The sequence below is a fragment of the Rhincodon typus genome, chromosome 1 (assembly GCF_021869965.1).
Source record: "Rhincodon typus isolate 14 chromosome 1, sRhiTyp1.1, whole genome shotgun sequence".
Classification (NCBI taxonomy): Eukaryota; Metazoa; Chordata; class Chondrichthyes; order Orectolobiformes; family Rhincodontidae; genus Rhincodon; species Rhincodon typus.
Genome location: NC_063332.1, coordinates 139,234,820 through 139,255,187, shown reverse-complemented (window position 1 = coordinate 139,255,187; position 20,368 = coordinate 139,234,820). Strand labels below are relative to the sequence as shown.

Here is a 20,368-nt window from a genome sequence, read left to right as displayed (position 1 = left end):
AGCTCCTCGTGGGAGCACAAGGCGGCGCCGATACAGTCATCAATGTAACGGAGGAAGAGGTGGGGTTTAGGGCCAGTGTAGGTATGGAAGAGGGATTGTTCCACGTAATCTACAAGCTTCAAAATCTCCCCTCCCCCTACCGCATCCCAAAACCAGCCCAGCTCGTCCCTGCCTCCCTAACCTGTTCTTCCTCCCACCTATCCTCTCCTCCCACCTCAAGCCGCACCCCCATCTCCTACCTACTAACCTCATCCCGCCCCCTTGACCTGTCCGTCCTCCCTGGACTGACCTATCCCCTCTCTAACTCCTCACCTTTACTGGCTCCATCCCCGCCTCTTTGACCTGTCTGTTTCCTCTCCACCTATCTTCTCCTCTATCCATCTTCTATCCGCCTCCCCCTCTCTCCCTATTTATTTCAGAACCCCCTTCCCCTCCCCCATTTCTGATGAAGGGTCTAGGCCCGAAACGCCAGCCTTCCTGCTCCTATGATGCTGCTTGGCCTGCTGTGTTCATCCAGCTTTACACCTTATCATCCCTGGGAATTACTGGACAATTTAGCATGGATAATTCACCTAACCCACAGATCTTTGCAGTCCGGGAGGAAACCTAAGTACTAGCGGAAACCCATGCAGACACGGGGAGAACGTGCAAACTCCATATAGACAGTCACCCAAGGTTAGAATCAAATCCAGATCCCTGGAGCTGTGAGGCAGCAATACAAACTACTGTGTCAGTACTTTTGCAGAGAGGCGAAGTAGATTTCTCGCTAGGCAGTAAGTTGACTATTAAGGGGGATTATAGCTTATTAAGTACCTTATTAACAATGTAACTCACCTCGTTAATACTCAACCTCCTAGCTTACCAAGTAAGCTGCATCGCGAATTCTCAACATGGAAGTCAGAGTGGGGTACTTGGCAACTTCAGCTCGTCGCTTGGTCTGAACGTTGGGCACCAACATTTCAGGGAATGCTATATGGGCACCACCCACACTCATAACTTTATTGGCATCTGATATGTGCCAGCCTCTAAGACCGGTGTGGTACATGTCTGTTCCACTTACAGGATGCTTTAGCACTTCAGTTCCACAGCTCGGACTGCATCATTAACTACCAATGTAATGTTGCAGGGAAGGACACGTTGCATTCTGGGACAAGGTGGATAGAAAACAGCAATTTCCTTAGTTGAAGGGTCAATAGCAAGGGGGCATAAATTTAAGGTGAAAGGCAAGAGGTTGAGAGGGGATTTAAGGAAAAATGTTTTCACCGAGAGTGTGGTGGTAATCAGGAAAGCTCTGTCTGGGAAGGTAGTTGGATCCAGAAATCTCTCAACTTTTAAGAATAATTTGAGCAGTTGAAATTCATAATATTCAAGGCTATGGGCAAAGTGCTGGGAGGTGGGACCAGTTTAGATTTGGAATAGTCAAGAGGAAGAAGGAAGCTTACTTAAGGTTGAGGAAGCAAGGATCGGACAGCGCTCGAGAGGGCTACATGGTAGCCAGGAAGGAACTGAAGAATGAACTTAGGAGAGCTAGAAGGGGGTATGAAAAAATCTTGGCGGGTAGGATTAAGGAAAACCCCAAGGTGTTCTATACTTGTGAGGAACAAGAGGATGGCCAGAGTCAGGGTAGGGCCGATCAGGGGTAGTGGAGGGAACTTCTGCGTGGAGTTGGAGGAGGTAGGGGAGGCCCTTAATGAATACTTTGCTACAGTATTCACCAGTGAGAGGGACCTTCAAGTTTGAGGACAGTGTGAAACAGGCTGATATACTCGAAAACGTTGATGTTAGGAAGGAGGATGCGCTAGAAATTTTGAAAAACACGAGGATAGATAAGTAACCTGGGCCAGATGGGATATACCCAAGGTTCCTACGGGAAACGAGGGAAGAGATTGCTGCGCCTTTGGCGATGATCTTTGCTTCTTCACTGTCCACTGGAGTAGTACCAGCAGATTGGAGGGTGGCAAATGTTATTCCTTTGTTCAAGAAAGGGAATAGGGATAATCCTTGAATTACAGACCAATCAGTCTTACTTCTGTCGTGGGCAAATTATTGGAAAGGATTCTAAGAGATAGTATTTATGATTATTTGGAAAAGCACAGTTTGATTAGAAGTAGTCAGCATGGCTTTGTGAGGGGCAGGTCATGCCTCAGAAGCCTTATTGAATTCTTTGAGGATGTGACAAAACATATTGATGAAGGCAGAGCAGTGGATGTGGTGTATATGGATTTTAGCAAGGCATTTGATAAGGTTCCCCATGGTAGGCTCGTTCAGAAAGTAAGGAGACATGTAATTCAGGGAAATTTGGCTGTCTGGATACAGAATTGGTTGTCCGATAGAAGACAGAGGGTGGTAATAGATGGAAAGTATTCAGCCTGGAGCTCGGTGACCAGTGGTGTTCTGCCGGGATCTGTTCAGAGACCCCTGCTCTTTATGATCTTGGATCAATGACTTGGATAAGGAAGTGGAGGGATGGGTTGGTAAGTTTGCTGATGACACGAAGCTTGGTGGAATTGTGGATAGTGTGGAGGGCTGTTGTAGGTTGCAACGGGACAGTGACAGGATGCAGAGCTGGGCAAAGAAGTGGCAGATGGAATTCAACCCAGAAAAGTGTGAAGTGATTCATTGTGGAAGGTTGAATTTGAATGCAGAATACAGGGTTAATGGCAGGATTCTTGGCAGTGTGGAGGAACAGAGGGATCTTGTGGTCCATGTATATAGATCCCTCAAAGTTGCTACCCAAGTTGATAGGGTTGTAAAGAAGGCATATGGTGTGTTGGCTTTCATTGGTAGGGGGATTGAGTTTAAGAGCCGTGAGGTTATGCTGCAGCTCTATAAAACCCTGGTTAGATCATATTTGGAATATTGTGTTCAGTTCTGGTCACCTCCTTGTAGGAAAGATGTGGAAGCTTTTGAGAGGGTGCAGAGGAGATTTACCAGGATGTTGCCTGGACTGGAGGGCAGGTCTTATGAGGAAAGGTTGAGGGAGCTAGGGCTTTTTTCCTTGGAGCAAAGAAGGATGAGAGGTGACTTGATAGAGGTGTACAAGATGACGAGAGGTATAGATAGAGTGGGATACCCAGAGACTTTTTCCCAGGGCAGAAATGACTTTTACGAGGGGGTGTAATTTTAAGGTGATTGGAGGAAGGTATAGGGGAGATGTCAGAGGCACGTTCTTTACACAGAGTGGTGGGTGCATGGAATGCGCTGCCAGCGATAGTAGTAGTGTCAGTTAAATTAGGGACATTCAAGCGACTCTTGGATAGGCACATGGATGATAGTAAAATGTAGAGTATGCACAGTAGTTTGATCTTAGAGTAGGACACAACATTGTGGGCCGAAGGGGCTGTACTGTTCTATGTTCTATGTTCTTTTGTTGCTGCAGATGTGATGGGCCAGTCGGGCCTCTTCTGTACTGTATGATTCTATGACATGCACCTATCTCGTGGACTTGAGTAGATTGCATCTCTGGGCTCTTTGCTTCTTGTCAAATTGCTCATTCACTCTTAGATGCTCATACCATTTCTGCTATGCAGTTCTTGCCTGCTCTTTGTCCCCTCAGCCAGAAACACTAGGCTCCTATTACTTCTGTCTTGCATCATTGTTTTGTTCTTTTATATACTTCTGTTTATTAAGCGCAGATACAAAACCAGGAAGCTTACCATAGTTGTCAGCAGTCCTCATTCAAGTCAAGGGTAATAGCTTTTACACAGCGGGTGTTGGCACAGTAAGTCAAGGGCAACTCCTGATCTTGTTCATTGGCTTGATATGATCAGTTAACCATCCAAGGAGGTCGGGGTCAGGATGATTGCGGCATAAGGGGTGAGGAGTCAAATGTCAGTCAGACCATCACCCTTGAATTTTTCTGCCCTGTTTGGGGATGACTTGGAATTTTTTTTTATAGTTCCCTTGTGGGACATGGATGTCCCATGAAGGTGATGAGCTGCCTTCTTGAACTGCTGCAGTCTGTGTTCTGTAGGTTGAGCCATAATGTGAGGGAATTCTTGGATTTTGACCAAGCAACAGTGAAGGAATGGTGATATATTTCCCAGTCAAGATTGTGAGTTGCTTCGAGTAAACTTGCAAGTGGTGGTGTTCCCATATATCTGCTGCCCATGTCTTCGAGATGGAGGTGTGTCATGGGTTTGGAAAGTACTGTCCAAGAATCTTTGAATTTCTGCAGTACATCCTGGATATATCTTGGAGCTGCACCCATCCAGGCAAGTGGGGAGTATTCCATTCACATTCCTGACTTGTGCCTTGTAAATGTTGGACAAGCTTTGGGGAGTCAGGAGATGAGTTACTCACTGCAATATTCCTAGCCTCTGACTTGCTTATGTTGCCACTGTGTTAATGTCGTGAGTCCAGTTGAGTTTCTGGTCAGTGGCAACCCCAAAAATGTTGCTAGTGGGAGATTCAGTGATGGTAACACCATTAAATGTCAAGGGATGGTGGATAGATTGTTTCTTATTACAATTTGTCATTGCCTGGCATTTGTGTGGCACTAATGTTCCTTGCCACTTGTCAGCCCAAGCATGTATATTGTCCAGATCTTGATGCATTTGAACATGGACTGCTTTCAGTATTTGAGGAGTCGCAAATGGTGCTGAACATTGTGCAATCATTGGCGGATATCCCCACTTCTGACTTTATGATGGACAGAAGCAGCTGAAGGTGGTCGAGCTTAGGACGTTACCCTGAAGAACTTTTGCAGAGATGATCTGGAGCTGAGATGACTGACTTCCAACAACCACACTGTGTGCCAGGTATGTGCCTATGTGCCAGGTTTGACTCAAACCAGCAGAGAGCTTGCCCCGATACCTGTTGATTCCAGTTTTGCTCAGGATCCTTGGTGCCACATTCAGTTTAAAACAGCCTTGGCATCAAAGTCTGTCACTCTCACCTCACATCTGCAATTCAGCTCTTTAGTCCATGTTTGAACTAAGGCTGTATTGAGCTCATGAGCTGAGTGACCCTGACGGAACCCAAACTGAGAGGGAGGCAGGTATTACAGGAGATGAAAGTTGGGTAGTGGAGTTATTATTTTTGGTGCGGGTGAGGGAGGTGTCCTGAGTGAGTGATTAGGCAGCACAAAGGTTGTGATATTGGTTTTTGGGAAGGGTGGGGTGAGATTGAGTAGGGAAGATATTGCAAGCAACAGTTGTCTTGATAGAGTATTGAGCCTTGGGTTCAGTTGCAACGGTAGAGTGATGCATTGGAGGGAAGATGGTGGCACTTACACTGGTGAATTAGAGAAGCTCCTACAGTGCTAGGATTCCAGCAACCTCAAGAATCAAGAAGGCAGGCACCCCAGGATACCAACAATGTCAATAAAGACACCACCATGAAACTACTAGATCCGTGCCTCGTAACCCACTTCGACTTCAACGATGGCATATACAAACAAATCAATGGAACAGCAATGGGTTCCCCAATATCAGGACTGATTGCAGAAGCAGTAACGCAAAAGTTAGAACGGACAGAGCACTATACAACCCTACTGTACAACCCAAACTTTGGGTCCTATATGTAGATACCTTATCAAACGCACAAAACTAGAAGAAACCCACCAACACATAAACAACATCCTTACTGGGATAAAATTCACAAAAGAAGAAGAGAACAACAACCGACTACCCTTCCTGGACATAATGCTAGAACAGAAAAACAACAGGGAACTCCAGAAAGACCACGCATACGGACCAGATGCTCAATTACACTAGCAACCACCCCAACGCCCACAAATGGGTCTGCATCAGGACACTATATTTAAATGAGTCCCGACAGATTGCAGCAACCCAGAAGTACACAAAGCAGAACAGGAGCACCTATACGGAGTCTTCAAAAGGAATGGATACCCAAAAAGCACAATCTGCCATTGCCTCTGAGACAGACCACAATAGGAAGAGACAACACAACACGGCAGACTCCCTAATCACCCTCCACAAATGCCCTCCTTTGTCCTTCTGTGGACCTACCCTTTCCCTAGCTACCCTCTTCCTCCTAAAATGCCTTAGGGTTCTCCTTACCTTTACTTACTACGGATATTTCATGGCTCCTTTTAGTCCTCCTGATTCCTTATTTAAGTTCTTTCCTGCTTCCTTTATATTCCACAAGGACCTTGTCTAATTTCAGTTTCCTAAACTTTACAATTGTTTCCTTTTTTCGTTTTGACTCAACTTTCAGTATCTCTTGTCATCCAGGGTTTCTGAATCTTGCTAACCTTATCTTTCATCCTCAAAGGAACATGCCAGTCCTGAACTCTGATCACCTGGTCTTCAAAAGGCTTCCACACATCAGGTGTGGATTTACCCTCAAACTGCCAACTACTATTTAATTTCACCAGTTCCTTCTTAGTACTATTGTAAAAAGCCTTCCCCAGCTCTGTCGAGGACTAGCCTTATCCTTATCTATAACTGTCGTAAAGCTTACGGAATTTTTCATAGAATTCAGAGAATCCCAACAGTGTGGAACAAGGCCCTTTGGCCCAACAATTCCACACCGACCCTCGGAACATCCCACCCAGACCCACTTCCCTATAACTAACCTAATCTACACATCCCTGAACACTATGGACAATTTTTAGCATGGCCAATCCACCTCGCTTGCACATCTTTGGACTGTGGGAGGAAACCAGAGCACCCGGAGGAAACCCACACAGACACAGGGAGAACATGCAAACTGCAGACAGTCGCCTGAGGGTAGAATTGAACCCAGGTCCCTGACACTGTGAGGCAGCAGTGCTAACCACTGACCCACCATGCCGCTGTTCCCAAAATGCTACCCCACTGAAACTTTGATCACATGGCCAGGCTTATTTACTGTACAGTGTCTAGTATGGTCCCTTCCCAAGTTGAACTGTCTGCATATTGTTTCAAGAAACCCTTCTGGATGTACCTAATAAATTCTGCTCCATATCAGCCCCTGACAACAAGGGAGTGCCAGTCAACATGGGGAAGTTAAAATCACCCACTGCAACAATCCTGTTGTTTTTATCTTTTCATGTTCTGCCTACATAGCTGTTGCTCCAATTCTCACTGGCTATTGGGAGGCTACAGTATAACCTCGTCATTGTGAATTGGTAAGAACATAGGAGATGAAATGTAATGTGGAAAAATATGACGCTAGCCACTTTGGTAAGCTTTAAGGTATTGATGAATAAAGATAGGTGTAGTTGCCAGGTGAAGGTGCTAAACTGGGGGAAGGCTAATTACAACAATATTAGGCAGGAACTGAACAATGTAGATTGGAGGCAGATGTTTGAGGGCAAGTCAACATATGGTATATGGGAAGCTTTCAATTGTAATTTGCTGAGAACTCAGGACCTCACTAATTTGATTGAGTTTTTTGAGGAAGTGACGAAGATGATCATTGAGGGGTAGGGCAGTGGATGTTGACTACATGGACTTCAGTAAGGCCTTTGACAAGGTCCCTCAAGGCAGGCTGATACAGAAGATAAAGTCACACAGGGTGAGCTTGCAAGATGGATAAAAACTGGCTCGGTCATAGAAAACAGAGGATAGCAATGGAAGGGTGTGTTTCTGAATGGAGGGCTGTGACGAGTGGCGTTCCTCAGGAGAATGTATTTGGTCTGATTAGTAAGTCTGCCGATGACACAAAGGTTGGTGGAATTGCGGATAGCAATGAGGACCGTCAAAGGATACAGCTGGATATAGATCGGTTGGTGACTTGGGCAGAGAGATGACAGATGGAGTTTAATCTGGGAATATGTGAGGTAATGCATTTTGGAAGGTCTAATCCAGATGGAAAATATACAGCAAATGGCAGAACACTTAAGAGTACTGATAGGCAGAGGGATCTGGGTGTACAGGTACACAGGTTGCTGAAAGTGGCAACGCAGGTGGAAAAGTTAGTTAACAGGCCATATGGCATGCATACCTTCATTGATCGGGGCACTGAGCTTAAAAATTGGCAGGTAATGTTGCAGCTTTATGGAACCTTCGGCCGCATTTGGAATATTGTGTTCAATTCTGCTTGTCACCCTACCAGAAGGATGTGGTGGCTTTGGAGAGGATACAGAAAAGATTTACCAGGATGTTGCCTGGTATGGAGGGCATTAGCTATGAGGAGAGGTTGGAGAAACTTAGGTTGTTCTCACTAGAATGACAGAGTTTGAGGGGTGACCTGATAGAGGTCTACAAGATTATGAAGGGCATGGATAGACTGGATAGTTAGAAGCTTTTCCCCAGGGTGGAAGAGTCAGTTACCAGGGGCCATGGGTTTAAGTTGCGAGGGGCAAGGTTTGAAGGTGATGTACGAGGAAAAGTTTTTACACAGAGGGTGGTGGATGCCTGAAACCCGCTGCTGGGGGAGGTAGTGGAAGCAGATACTATAGTGACTTTTAAAGGGCGTCTTGACAAATACATGAATAGGAATGGGAATAGAGGGATACAGTCCCTGGAAGGGGAGGGGGTTTCAGTTGTGACGGGCAGCATGTCGGTGCAAGCTTGGATGGCCGACGGGATTATTCCTGTACTGTAATTTTCTTTGTTCTAAGAGGAACAGATGTGCAGAGTATTTTTCACTGGGGCTGTGATAGCTCCGACTCTGAGTATATTTAAAATAGAAATTGTTAGATTTCTGAATCCCAATGGTGTAAACTTTTATGGGGTTCATGAGGGTAAAAGGCATTGACGTGTTCCGTGAGCCATTATTGTATTAAGTGGCAATGAAGGCTCGACAGGCTGAAAGGTCTCATCCTGTTTCAATGTCCCTATGTTCCTTGTACTTGAAATCAAGAAACTGCAGCAAAGCCTGTTGCACTCACTGGTTGTTTCTTTGGATCCACATAAAATTTCAGAAAAATCAGATGTTCTGAAGAGAATGCCGGAGAAGCACATGGGCAGCGAGCCCCATAACAGTGAGGGAAGCGCTGTGGATGGCTGGCAGAGAAAATTCACATTGGTTCCCAGTAAGACTTGGATGAAGCCTCCAGCTAAGAAGTTTAGGGCTGCTATCAACTTTGATGCCACCAGCATGGGATTGCATCCTAGTCCTTGCTGAAAGCAGCTTTCATTGAGTAGCTGGACCTGAGAATATTCACTTTCTGGAAGATCCTGTGGTACTTCTTGGATGGTCTCTAATCCACAGGTAACTCAAGTGCTGACTTTGTGACTTTTAAAGGCCGTCTTGACAAATACATGAATAGGATGGGAATAGAGGGATACAAATGCATGGTGCTGCACTGGCTCCTGGATAGTAACATCCAGTGTTTTGGCTGCTGTATCTGGCCTGTCTCTGGACCCTTCGGCACTGTTTCCTCTTCATATGGACCATAGAGCATAGAATTTTACAGGACAGAAGGAAGCCATTCCACCAATTGTGCCTGTACCAGCTCAGTCTCCGGCTCTATCTCCACGCATGAGTTGCGAGCCCTGGAACAAGTGCGTGGGCTGCGAGCTGCCGAACAGCATGGGCAATAAGCCCCAGAACGGAGTGTGGGCAGCGAGCCCCAGAATGGCGCATGGGCCGCGAATCCCAGAGCAGCACGTGGGCAGCGAGTTCCAGAACAGCGTGAGGGGAGCAATTCCCGGGTAGAAACAGGAGTGGGGAGGCAGTCCTGGAACTTACCTTGGAGCAGCTAAGTGCTGGTACGGAGGCTTGGAGCAGAGCAGGAACGGCTGTTGGACTGGAGTCTGGTGTGGGCGGTCAGACTACGTGCAGACGCCCTGTGCTGAGCTGCAGCAATGTAATGTTTATTCAAAATTTTTTACCTAATTGTAATGTCAATCATTGAACAATATCTTATTTCTAACTTATTTTTTGAACTCGTTCTTATTCCTCTGTTGTATCCAAGATTTGTACCTAGGTACTTGTACTGAAGTACTTGTACCTAACATGCTGCCGCAAGAGGCAGCCATTGTAAAAGCTTTTCACTGTACTTCTACATTGGAGTGCACGTGACAATAAAGGATATTCTACATTATATTCTGTAACTTCATTACTTTCATGTCAGGAAGGATGACAGGATTGTTCTGTGCTGTCATTTCTACAGATTGAGATGATGAGCAAACACGCAGCAGTAGTCCATCTTGTTAGCATAGTCTTTGAAGCTTCTCCATTACTTCTGATCCTTTAAGCCCATGCTAATCTTTTATACTTTAGCATGTGTTCCCCTTGGCTGTCTACCGGCCCTAAATGTCTTTGCCAGCTGAAAGCCAATTATATACAATCTGAAGATATTTCTCACCTGCTGAGAACTTCATTACGAATGGCAACGTAATTCTAGTGAGCTGGTCTTTCAATGAGCATCGATGAGATCCAAGTACAAATGTAAAAGAGCCTCCTGATGCTAGCAATCAGGAAGTTTAATCTACCTTTGAAGTTCTCAGAATTGGATTGCTAAAGTCCATTCCACCGTTGGGATTCATAATTTTGGCCTCCCTCATATTCAATTAATCTGCCTGGCTTCTGGAAGTAGCAAGTTTTCATTCATGAAACAACCATGAATAATTTTGATCAAAGAATGGTTGGGTAAATTGAAAGAAAGATGGAAGACAGAAGAATTTGAATGACGAAAATGTTGGTCTGAAAGGACCAAACTGGCGTGTAAAGAAACAAGGAAACAAAAGATGTACCAAGAACAGTCATGCTATTATTTTAAAGCAAAAATAAGTAAGTAAAGAGAAACTTAAGTGTGCAAAGAAAGGAATAAAAATGAGTTAAAAGTCAAAATGATTGAACTCCGTGTTAAGTCTAGAATACTGTGAGTGCCTAATCAAAAGATGAACTGCTGTTCCTCAGACTTGTACTGAGTTTCATTGGAACATTATTATAAGCCAAGGATGTGAGCATGAAAGCAAGATGGGGAATTAACGTCACAGGTCTCCAGACACTTTAAGTCGTGCTTGAGAACTGGACTACAGAACAATCACCCAATCAGCATTAGGATTCCCCAGTGCAGAGGACTCTACGCTGTAAGTTGTGATTACAAAATACTAAATGTAATAGATACACACAAATTGCTACTTCACCATGAAACGTTTGGGGCCTTGAACAGTGAGGAAATGATAAGGAACATGTTACATCTCTGGCATGGAAATGATAATTATTTACCTCTTCACAAATTTCAGGTTCATGCTTTAATCTTTTTTGGAAAAAACAAACAATTAAGTTGTTATAAAATAAAATAGCATGGAACATAAGTCATTGGAAGGAATCTTGCAGGCCCATATGAAGTTTTTAGAAGGAGAACCAGGAAACTTCAGTGGGTGGGCAGCAAATATTCTGTTTCAAGATGGTGGGTTAAAGTTTTCATATTATGTTTTCAGATGGGTCAGCCTATCCCTCTTGAACAGTTGGGAACCTCTTGTGTCTTCATTAGCATGCCATGACTACCACCTGCAGAAATTACATTTGTAGGCACAACACTGTTAGGCAAATATGGGTAACATATTCATAACCCCAAATATATCTGAGGTGTGTACCTGGCAGGAGACTTCTTCCTCCGAACTCTGCTGAGTAAAAATTTCTTCAATGAATTGATTTCTTAATCATCAAGCTGTTGCTTTGCGCAAGTGCTTATGATGTAGGGTGTGAAGCCTGACTAGGTCAACCAACTTATGAGAAGTGTCAGTAATATGCAGTCTTGCTTGTTCTTACTTAGTGTTAAGGGATGAAGCCTCACCAGGTCAACAATGGCCTAGTGATGGAACATCCAGCAGAACTGCTACAAACCAGGAGCAACTCATGGAAACATTGTGAGTAGAGTGCCAAGTCATTTGACAATAACGAATCCACAAGATGGAAGCACAAAATATTTCAGAATCAGAATTCCCATTTTTGACTCATAGCAGAGAATAGTGACACAATGAACAATTTTAAATTTTTCATGCTTGTGCTCTGAAGCAAAATCTAAACTCATGATGCAACTCATTAACTGCAGCAATCCTAGCAAAAAACAGTAGAGAAAATCTCTGTGCAGGGGAATAATCCTATGGATATTGGGGGTTGTTGGGGGGGGGGGTCTCTGTAAATATCTAATGTATGAGAAATATTCAATGTAATAGAATAATTTGCAGATAATAGCATGAATTTAACAAATGTAATCTGTATGGGCCTGAACATACAGTTTTGCAAGGATGCAATTTGCCTACCATTTAGTTAATGCTGCAACATTTTCTTTCTTCTTTTCAGTTACTTCTTCCTTTTCTTTTCTCTTCTTCTGTTTTTCAATTTCTTTTTGTTTCTTAAGCTTTTCCATCTGATGCATATCTTTCTCTTCTTTCCATTTTTCAAATGCCTATCGGAAAAGGATGTTTAGTTGAATTTTCAGTTATGTAACTGCTAGGTTAACACATCTCTAATTAATTCTCTCTGACTACACATAGATAAAAATGGACTGGACAAAGCCCATCATGTTAGATATTTATGACTAGGAAAGTACAGGTTGGTTTCTGAGGGCCAGGAACAAGTTTTACTTGTATTAAATACAAAATTTGAATCAACAGGCAAAATTTTTAATGGAACTGAAAATCCAGTCAGGAACCAGATTGTCAGAGAAGGTGAGGTTGTCATAGCTGTTTTACTCAGGCATGATATTAGTATCCCACTCTTGGTTTCCTGACTTGTCATAGAATGCAGGAGTGATTGTTACCTTCTCTATCAATGGAAGGATCCCTAGTTAAACAGACTATTGTAGGAGTCAAAATGTTGAATTCTAAATTAATTTCATGGGCTTAATTTTAAGCACAGGTAAATGAACATTGACAGGTTGTACTAAACTCCATACAGTGCATGAGAGAGGGTAGGAGAGAACCTATCCAGAGCCAGTTCCATCTTCTTCTAACATCATTATAGCAATGGCTTCTTGTGCAAATGCTCAATAGCGACTATTAACGCTTTACTGTATAAAGGAATACAATCAAGTGCTATATCCCATGAGTGGGAGAAAGAAGATCTCAAATCAAACAAGCGTGGGTGGAAGTGATCAAAGAAGTGAGCAGCAGGAATGTGCCTTCTTCAAACTGAACAAAGTGACCCAAAGGTTCAATGATCATTCTAATGAGGACCAGAAAAGTGAATGGAATCCCACTTGAGGTACACCTCACCACAGCAGTGAGAGGGGAAGCAGCAAGATTGTATTATGAGGCCTAGGATCGGGGGACAAGCAGTTCGGCTTCATCGCAGCAGTGAGAGGAAGCACAGTTTAGCAGCAGCAGCTTCGGAGGACTTCTGTTTGGGAAAACAGAAATCAGTGACATCACAGGTGGGTTGATTGGTTTGTGATTTTAAAAATTTTAGAGAAAGGGAGTAATTAATAGTCTTTAAGAGAAGTCATGAGAGCAGAGCTCACACTCATGTTTTTTCTACATGACAAACCATGGAAGCCTCAGTTGTCCCTGATGATCACGTGCAAGAAGCATGTTCAGTTACAGCTACTGGCGAACCACAGTTCGCAGCTGGAGCTCATAGAGATGTACAGCGTAGAAAAAGGCTCTTCACCCACTGAATTCGTGTTGGTCAATAACAACCACTGATTATGCTAATCAGGTTTCCCAGCACTTGGCTCATAGCATTGTAAGTCTTAGCATCGCAAATGCACATCTAAGTACTTTTTAAAAGTCAAGGCAGAAACCCTTAACTATCCTTACAGACAGTGAGATTCCTCATATCTTCTTTAAACCTCCACCTCTTAGCTTAAATCTATGCCCCCTAGCTCATTAATCCCTCCATTAAGGGGAAAAGTTTCTTCCTGTCTATCTTATTTATGCCCCTCATAATTTTATACATTTCAATTATGTCTCCTATCATTGTCTCCTGCACTAAGGAAAAGAATTCCAATCTGTCCAATATTTCTTCATAACTGAAATTCTGCAGCCCAGGCAACATCCTGGTAAATTTCCTCTGTACACTCTCCAAGTGCAACCACATCCTTTCTATAATATGGATCCCAGGATTGCACATATATTCTAGTTGTGGCCTAAACAATGTTTTACACAGTTCCAGTATATCCTCCCTACTTCTTAACTCTAAGCCTTGGCTAATAAAGGCAACTATACCTTATGACCTCTTAAACACTATATTACCTATCATTTTTCCTAAGGGGCCAGTGGACACGCACACCAAGGTCCCTCTGATCCTTAGTGCTTTCCAGGGTCCTAACGTTTTTCATTTTACTGCAGAGAAGGATATGGAAGCTAGAGAACTTGGGGAAACAAATAGCAATATTTGGGGAACATGTTGGGTCAAGCAATCATAATTTTACTAGTTTCAAAATGTTTACGGAAAAGGATAGGCCTTCCATAAAAGTTAATGTTTTTAATTGGAGTAAGGCAAATTTTAATAGCATGAAACTAGAACTTTCAAAAGTCAGTTACAGTAGACTGTTGGTAAAAAGGAAGTCTGACAAGTGATAGGCTTTCAAGAGCCTGATGACGAGTTCAGAAGCATTATGTTCATGTTAGATTAAAGGGTAAGGCTGGGAAGATTAAGGAACAATGAATGAATAAAGATATTGAGGTTCCAGTCAAGAATAAAGGAAAATCTTATTTTAGATATAGACAACTTGGTTCAATTGAATCTCTTAATCAATATAGAAAGTATAGGGGCATTCATAAAAAAGAAATCAGAAATCAAAGAGGGGATATGAGATAGCATTGACACATAAGGTTAATGATAATGGAAAGAGATTCTACAACTACATTAGGAGTAAGAGGGTAACTAGAGGGAGGATAGGGCCCATTAAAGATCAAGGAGGTCATCTTTGTGTTGAACCCCAGGAAATGGGAGAGGTACTAAATGACTATTTCGGTTCAGTTTTTACTGAAATGGAGTCTAGAGAATGCAGGGAGATAAATATTGAAGTTTTGAAAACAGTTCACATTACAGAAGAGAAAGTTCTAGAGGTCTTAGAGAATACAAAGGTCGATAAATCTTCAGGACCTGATCTAGTGTGTCCCAGAATGTGGGAAGTAAGGAAGGAAATTGCCAGACTACTTGCAGAAATATTTGCATCATTTATTACTACGGGTGAGGTGCCTGATGACTCAAGGGTGGCTAATATACCTTCGTTTAAGAAGGGTTATAAGGAGGAACTGGGGAACTACAGACCTGTGAGTCTTACTTCGGTTGTGGGTAAATTGTTGGAAGTGATTTTAAAAGACAGGACTTATGGACATTTAGAGAAGCAAAAATTGAATAGGGTTAGTCAGCATGGTTTTGTGTGAGGAAAATCATGTCTCTCAAATTTGGTTGTGTTTTTTGAGGAAGTTATCAAAAAGGTCGATGAGAGCAGCAGACATTGTTTCGATGCAGTGTGGAGCTGGAGGCACACAGCAGTTCAGGCAGCATCAGAGGAGCAGGAAAGTCGATGTTTTAGGTCATCAGGACTGGTTCCTCCAGTTCCACTGTATTGACTCTGACTTCCAGCATCTGCAGTTCTTGCTATCTCCCAGTAGATGTTTACCTGGATTTTAGTAAAGCCTTTGAGAAGATTGCGCATGGTAGACTAATTAGTAAAGTTAGGTCACATGGGATTCAGGGTGAGCTTGCCAATTGGATACATAATTGGCTTAATGGCAGGAGACAGAGAGTGGTGGTAGAGTGATTTTTTTCGGACTGGAGGCCTGTTACCAACGGTGTTTCATAGGGATCGTTTTGATGGGTCATTTATATAAATGATTTGGATGAGAATATAGAAGACATGGCTAGTAAGTTTGCAGACAACACCAAAGTGGTAGAGTAGACAGTGAAGAAGATTTTCTAAGATTACAAAGTGATTTTGATCAAATGGATCAATGGGCTGAAAAATGGCAGATGAGTTCAATCTGGATAAATGCAAGGTATTGCATTTTAGCACGACAAACGGGTAGAACTTGTATAATTAATGGTAGGGCCTTGGTAGTATTGTAGAGCAGAGGGATCTAGGAGTTCAGGTACGTCATTCTTTGAAGTTTGCATCACATATAGACAAGGTGGTTGTGAAGGCATTTAGAATGCATGCCTTCTTTGCCCAGTCTTTTGAGTTATAAGAGTTCAGAATTCATGTTGAGATTGTACATGACAATTGGTGAGGCCTCTTAGTGCTAAGTCCAGTTCTGGTCACCCAGTTATAAGAAGGAGGAGGCTCAGAGGAGATTTACCAGGATGTTGCTGGGTATAGAAGGTTTGAGTTATACAGAAAGATTGGATAGGATGGGTTGTTTTTCACTGGAGCATAGGAGCTTGTGAGCTGACCTTATAGGAGTTTATAAAATCATGAGGGGTATAGATAGGGTTAATGATAGGTGTCTTTTTCCAAGGATGGGGGAATTTCAAGAAGAGGGAATATATTTTTTAAGGTGACAGGAGAGAGATTTAAAAAAAAGACATGATGGGGAAAATTTTTTACACAGAAGGTGGTTTGCATTTGGAATGAACTTTCCGAAGAAGTGGTGGATATGGGTACTATTAAAACGTTTAAAAAACGTTTGGATGAGTACATGAATAGGAAAGGTTTGGAGGAATATCGACCAGGAGCAGGTGGAACTAGTTTAGTTTGGGGTTATGCTGAGCATGGACTGGTTGGAGAGAAGGGCCTGTTACCATGCAGTATGATTCTCTGACACTAAGATACCTTAAAGTATCCATATTACAGAAGGGGAGGTATTGGACGTCTTAAAATGCATTAAGGTGGATCCCTGGGACCTCATCAGGTGTACTCTAGAACTTAGTAGGAAGCTTAGGAAGCTAAGGAAGGGATTGTTAGGCCCCTTGCTGAGATGTTTGCATCATCGATAGCCACAGCGGGGGTGGGGGGTGGGGGCGGGAGGTACCAGAAGACTGAAGGTTGGCTAACATGGTGCCATTATTTAAGAAAGGTGGTAAGGAAAAGCCAGGGAACTATAGACGGTGAGCCTGGCATCAGTGATGGGTAAGTTGTTGGAGGGGATTTTGAGGGACAGGATTTACATGTACTTGGAAAAGCAAGATCTGATTATGGATCGTCAACATGGCTTCGTGCATGGGAAATCGTATCTCACGAACTTGATCGAGTTTTTTTGAAGAAGTAATGAAGAAGATTGATGAAGGCAGAGCAGTGGACGTCTCTAAGGACTTCAGTAAGGCATTTGACAAGGTTCTGCATGGTAGACTGGTTAGCAAGTTTAGGTCACATGGACTACAAGGAGAATGAGCCATTTGGATACAAAATTGGTTCAAAGGTAGGAGACAGAGGGTGGTGGTGGAGGGTTGCTTTTGGGATCAGAGGCCTGTGACCAGCAGTGTGCTGCAAGGATAGGTGCTGGGCCCACTGCTTTTTTTGTCATTTATATAAATGATTTGGATGTGAATATAGGAGGCATGGTTAGAGAGTTAGAAGATGACACTAAAATTGGTGATGTAGTGGACAGCAAATAAGGTTACCTTGATCAGATGGCCAAAGGGCCAACAAGTGGCAGATGAAGTTTCATTTAGATAAATGTAAGGTGCTGCAATTTGGTGGGACAAATCAGGGGAGAGCTTATACACTTAATTGTAAGGTCCTGGAGAGTGTTATCAAACAAAGAGACCCTGGCATGTAGGTTCATAGTTTCTTGAAAGCAGAGTTACGGGTAGGCAACGTAGTGAAGAAGGCATTTGGAACGCTTGCCTTTATTGGTCAGTGCATCGTGTGTAAGAGTTGGAAGGTCATGTTGTGCTATTGGAGTCCAAAACTGGAAGGCATAGATTTCAGGTGAGAGGAGAAAGATTTGAAAGGGACCTAAGGAGCAACTTTTTCATGCAGAGTGTGTTGCATGAATGGAATGAGCTGCCAAAGGAGGTGGTGCTGGCTGGTACAGTTATATTTAAAAGGTGTTTGGATGGGTAATGAATAGGAAGGGTTTAGAGGGATATGGCCAAATGCTGGCAAATGGGACTAGATTAATCTAGAAAATCTGGTCAGCATGAATGAGTTGGACTGAAGGGTCTGTTTCCATGCTGTACATCTCTATGACTGTATGTATTCCCTTGCCTTGTTTGTCCTACCCAAGTACGCCACCTTAAATGTATCCAGATTGAATTCCATTTGCTGCTGATCATTTGATCAACCCATCTCTATCCTCCTGTAATCTAAGGCTATCCTCATTATTTACCACTTCATCAATGTACATACCTTCTGCAAACTTGCAGATCAACCCTCCTAATTAGTTTAGTTTATATTAACCACAAACAGTCAGGGACCAAACACAGATCCCATAGAAACCCACTCTCTGTGCGCTTCCAGTCACAAAAGAATTCCTCAGCCATCACCCTTTACTTCCTGCCAACTTAGCTGATTCCATGTCCAATTAGCCAAATTTCCTTGAACCCCATTTGGCTCTTACCTTCACTATCCGTCTCCTATTTGGGATTTTATCGAAGCCTTGCTGAAGTCCAAGTAAACTACATTGAATGCATTGCCCTTATCTATACACCTAGTTATCTCTTTAAAAAAATCAATCAAGATTGTCAGACATGACCTCCCCTGAGCAAAACCATGCTGACTGTTCTTGATCAACCCCTGCATCTCCAAGTGCAGATTGTGTTCCTCAGAATTGCATCCAATAGTTTTCCCACCATTTGAGGTTAGCTTGACTGGCCTGTTGTAGTTTCCTGGTTTATCTCTTGCTCCCTTCTTGAAACAGTATGACATTGGCTGTCTTACAGTCCTCTGGCACTTCTCCAATAAGATAACCTTTTATAGGCCTAATCCATTCAATCTTTTTTCATAAGATAAACCCTTCACCTCAGGAATGAGCATAGTGAACGTTTTCTGAACTGCTTTTAAAGCAATTATATGTCTTATTCAAATTGGAAGCCCATTGAAACCCGCAAGAATAGAAATTTGTTTTCTGTTTAGGCATTTTACAGCATTCTGGACTTAACATTGAGCTCAACAACTTCAGACCATGAACTTCATTCTCCATTATTCGATGGTCTTTTCCTGAACCTACCCTTTACTGTCTGATTTTCTTGATATTGCTTTCAACCGAGCTGACCTTTGTTCTGCCAATGACACCTTCTATTAATGCATCTCTGGATCTGCCTGTCTTTGCAACAGTTACCACTCTCTTTGTCTTTTGTCCTGTGAAACCTGTGGTCTCTAATTTCCCTTGCCCGCTAACTTACCCCATTCTGTTCCTTTTGCTCCTTTGACCTTTTTCTACAGTTCTGAAGAGTAGCCATATTAGAAATGTTAATTCTGTTTCTCAATCCATAGTTGCTCTGAGATCTGCTGTGTTTCTGCAGCTTCTTCTGTTTTTGTCACAAATACACACACCTTGGTGAGAATTCCAAGGGGAATGGATATGTTGTCACATAGTAATTGCATATCACAAGTTAGCATCAGTAGGCATTACGGACCGGGACAGCAATGGAGAGTTCTTGAAAGGTGCAGAATACTCTAAGCACTAATTCACTGGATCAGACTTTGAGACTCAGGAGTCATCCCTGAGGAGGACTTTTCTGGAACATCAACAGAAGGCTCTGTCATACGCTGTCTCTGTCTGTCTGTCTCTCTCTCTCTCTCTCTCTCTCTAGCTGACATGGTTGCTCACTCTCTGTCTCATTTTCTTTCTCACACACTCTGTGTTACACACACATGCGCGCGTGCGCATGCGCGCACACTCACTCACACAGTGCCTCTCTCAAACTCTCTCACACCCTCTTTGTCTCTTCCACAGTTATTCTCCCTCCCTTGTGATGTCTTTCTTGTGCACACACACACTTTGTTACACACACATTCTGTTTCTCTCACACGTGCTCTCTCTCACACATTTCACACTCTAGACACTCCCACACACATCCACGCTCTCATACACACTCTCACACACACACTCTTTTCCTCTAGCTCACACACATAGTCTCTGTCTCACACACACACACTCTCTCCCTTACCTCACACACACTGTCTCTCTCTCTCTCACATACACACACTCTCCAACAGATACACTATCTCTGACAGACTCTCTGACACATATATACACTCACACACAGTCTCTCTTACAGACACGTTAACTTGCACCACTTTCTATCTCTCTGCCTCTGATACACCATCTTACACTCTCACTCACAAACGTGTACTCTCTCTCACACGCTTTCTCCAGCTCTCTCACATACTCACTCTGCGTCTCCCATACAGTTCTTTCTCTTTTTCATACAGTTTTCTCTCTGTCAGACACACACACATTCTGTTTCTGTCTTTCACACACTCTCTCACACTTTTTTCTCTCATGCATATTGCCTTTCTCCTCTCATACACATTTTCTCCTTCTGCACTCTCTGACTCTCTTTCTCTCTCTCTCTCTCTCTCTCTCTCTCTCTCTCTCTCTGACTTACTCTGTCAAGCAGACAATCTCTGTCCCCCTCTCTCACACGCGCGCACGCTCTCACACGCGCGCACGCTCTCACACGC

The 20,368-nt window shown here is 43.2% G+C and overlaps 1 protein-coding gene across 1 annotated transcript in view; it reads right to left on the bottom strand.

The window, feature by feature from the left end:
* LOC109911274 (microtubule-associated protein 9-like) overlaps nt 1-20,368 on the bottom strand; it is a 179,344-nt gene that overhangs the window by 30,892 nt on the left and 128,084 nt on the right. Inside the window, exon 5 of the mRNA XM_048600419.1 lies at nt 12,111-12,256. Coding sequence (XP_048456376.1) covers nt 12,111-12,256 — 146 coding nt within the window. The remainder of the gene's footprint in view (nt 1-12,110; nt 12,257-20,368) is intronic.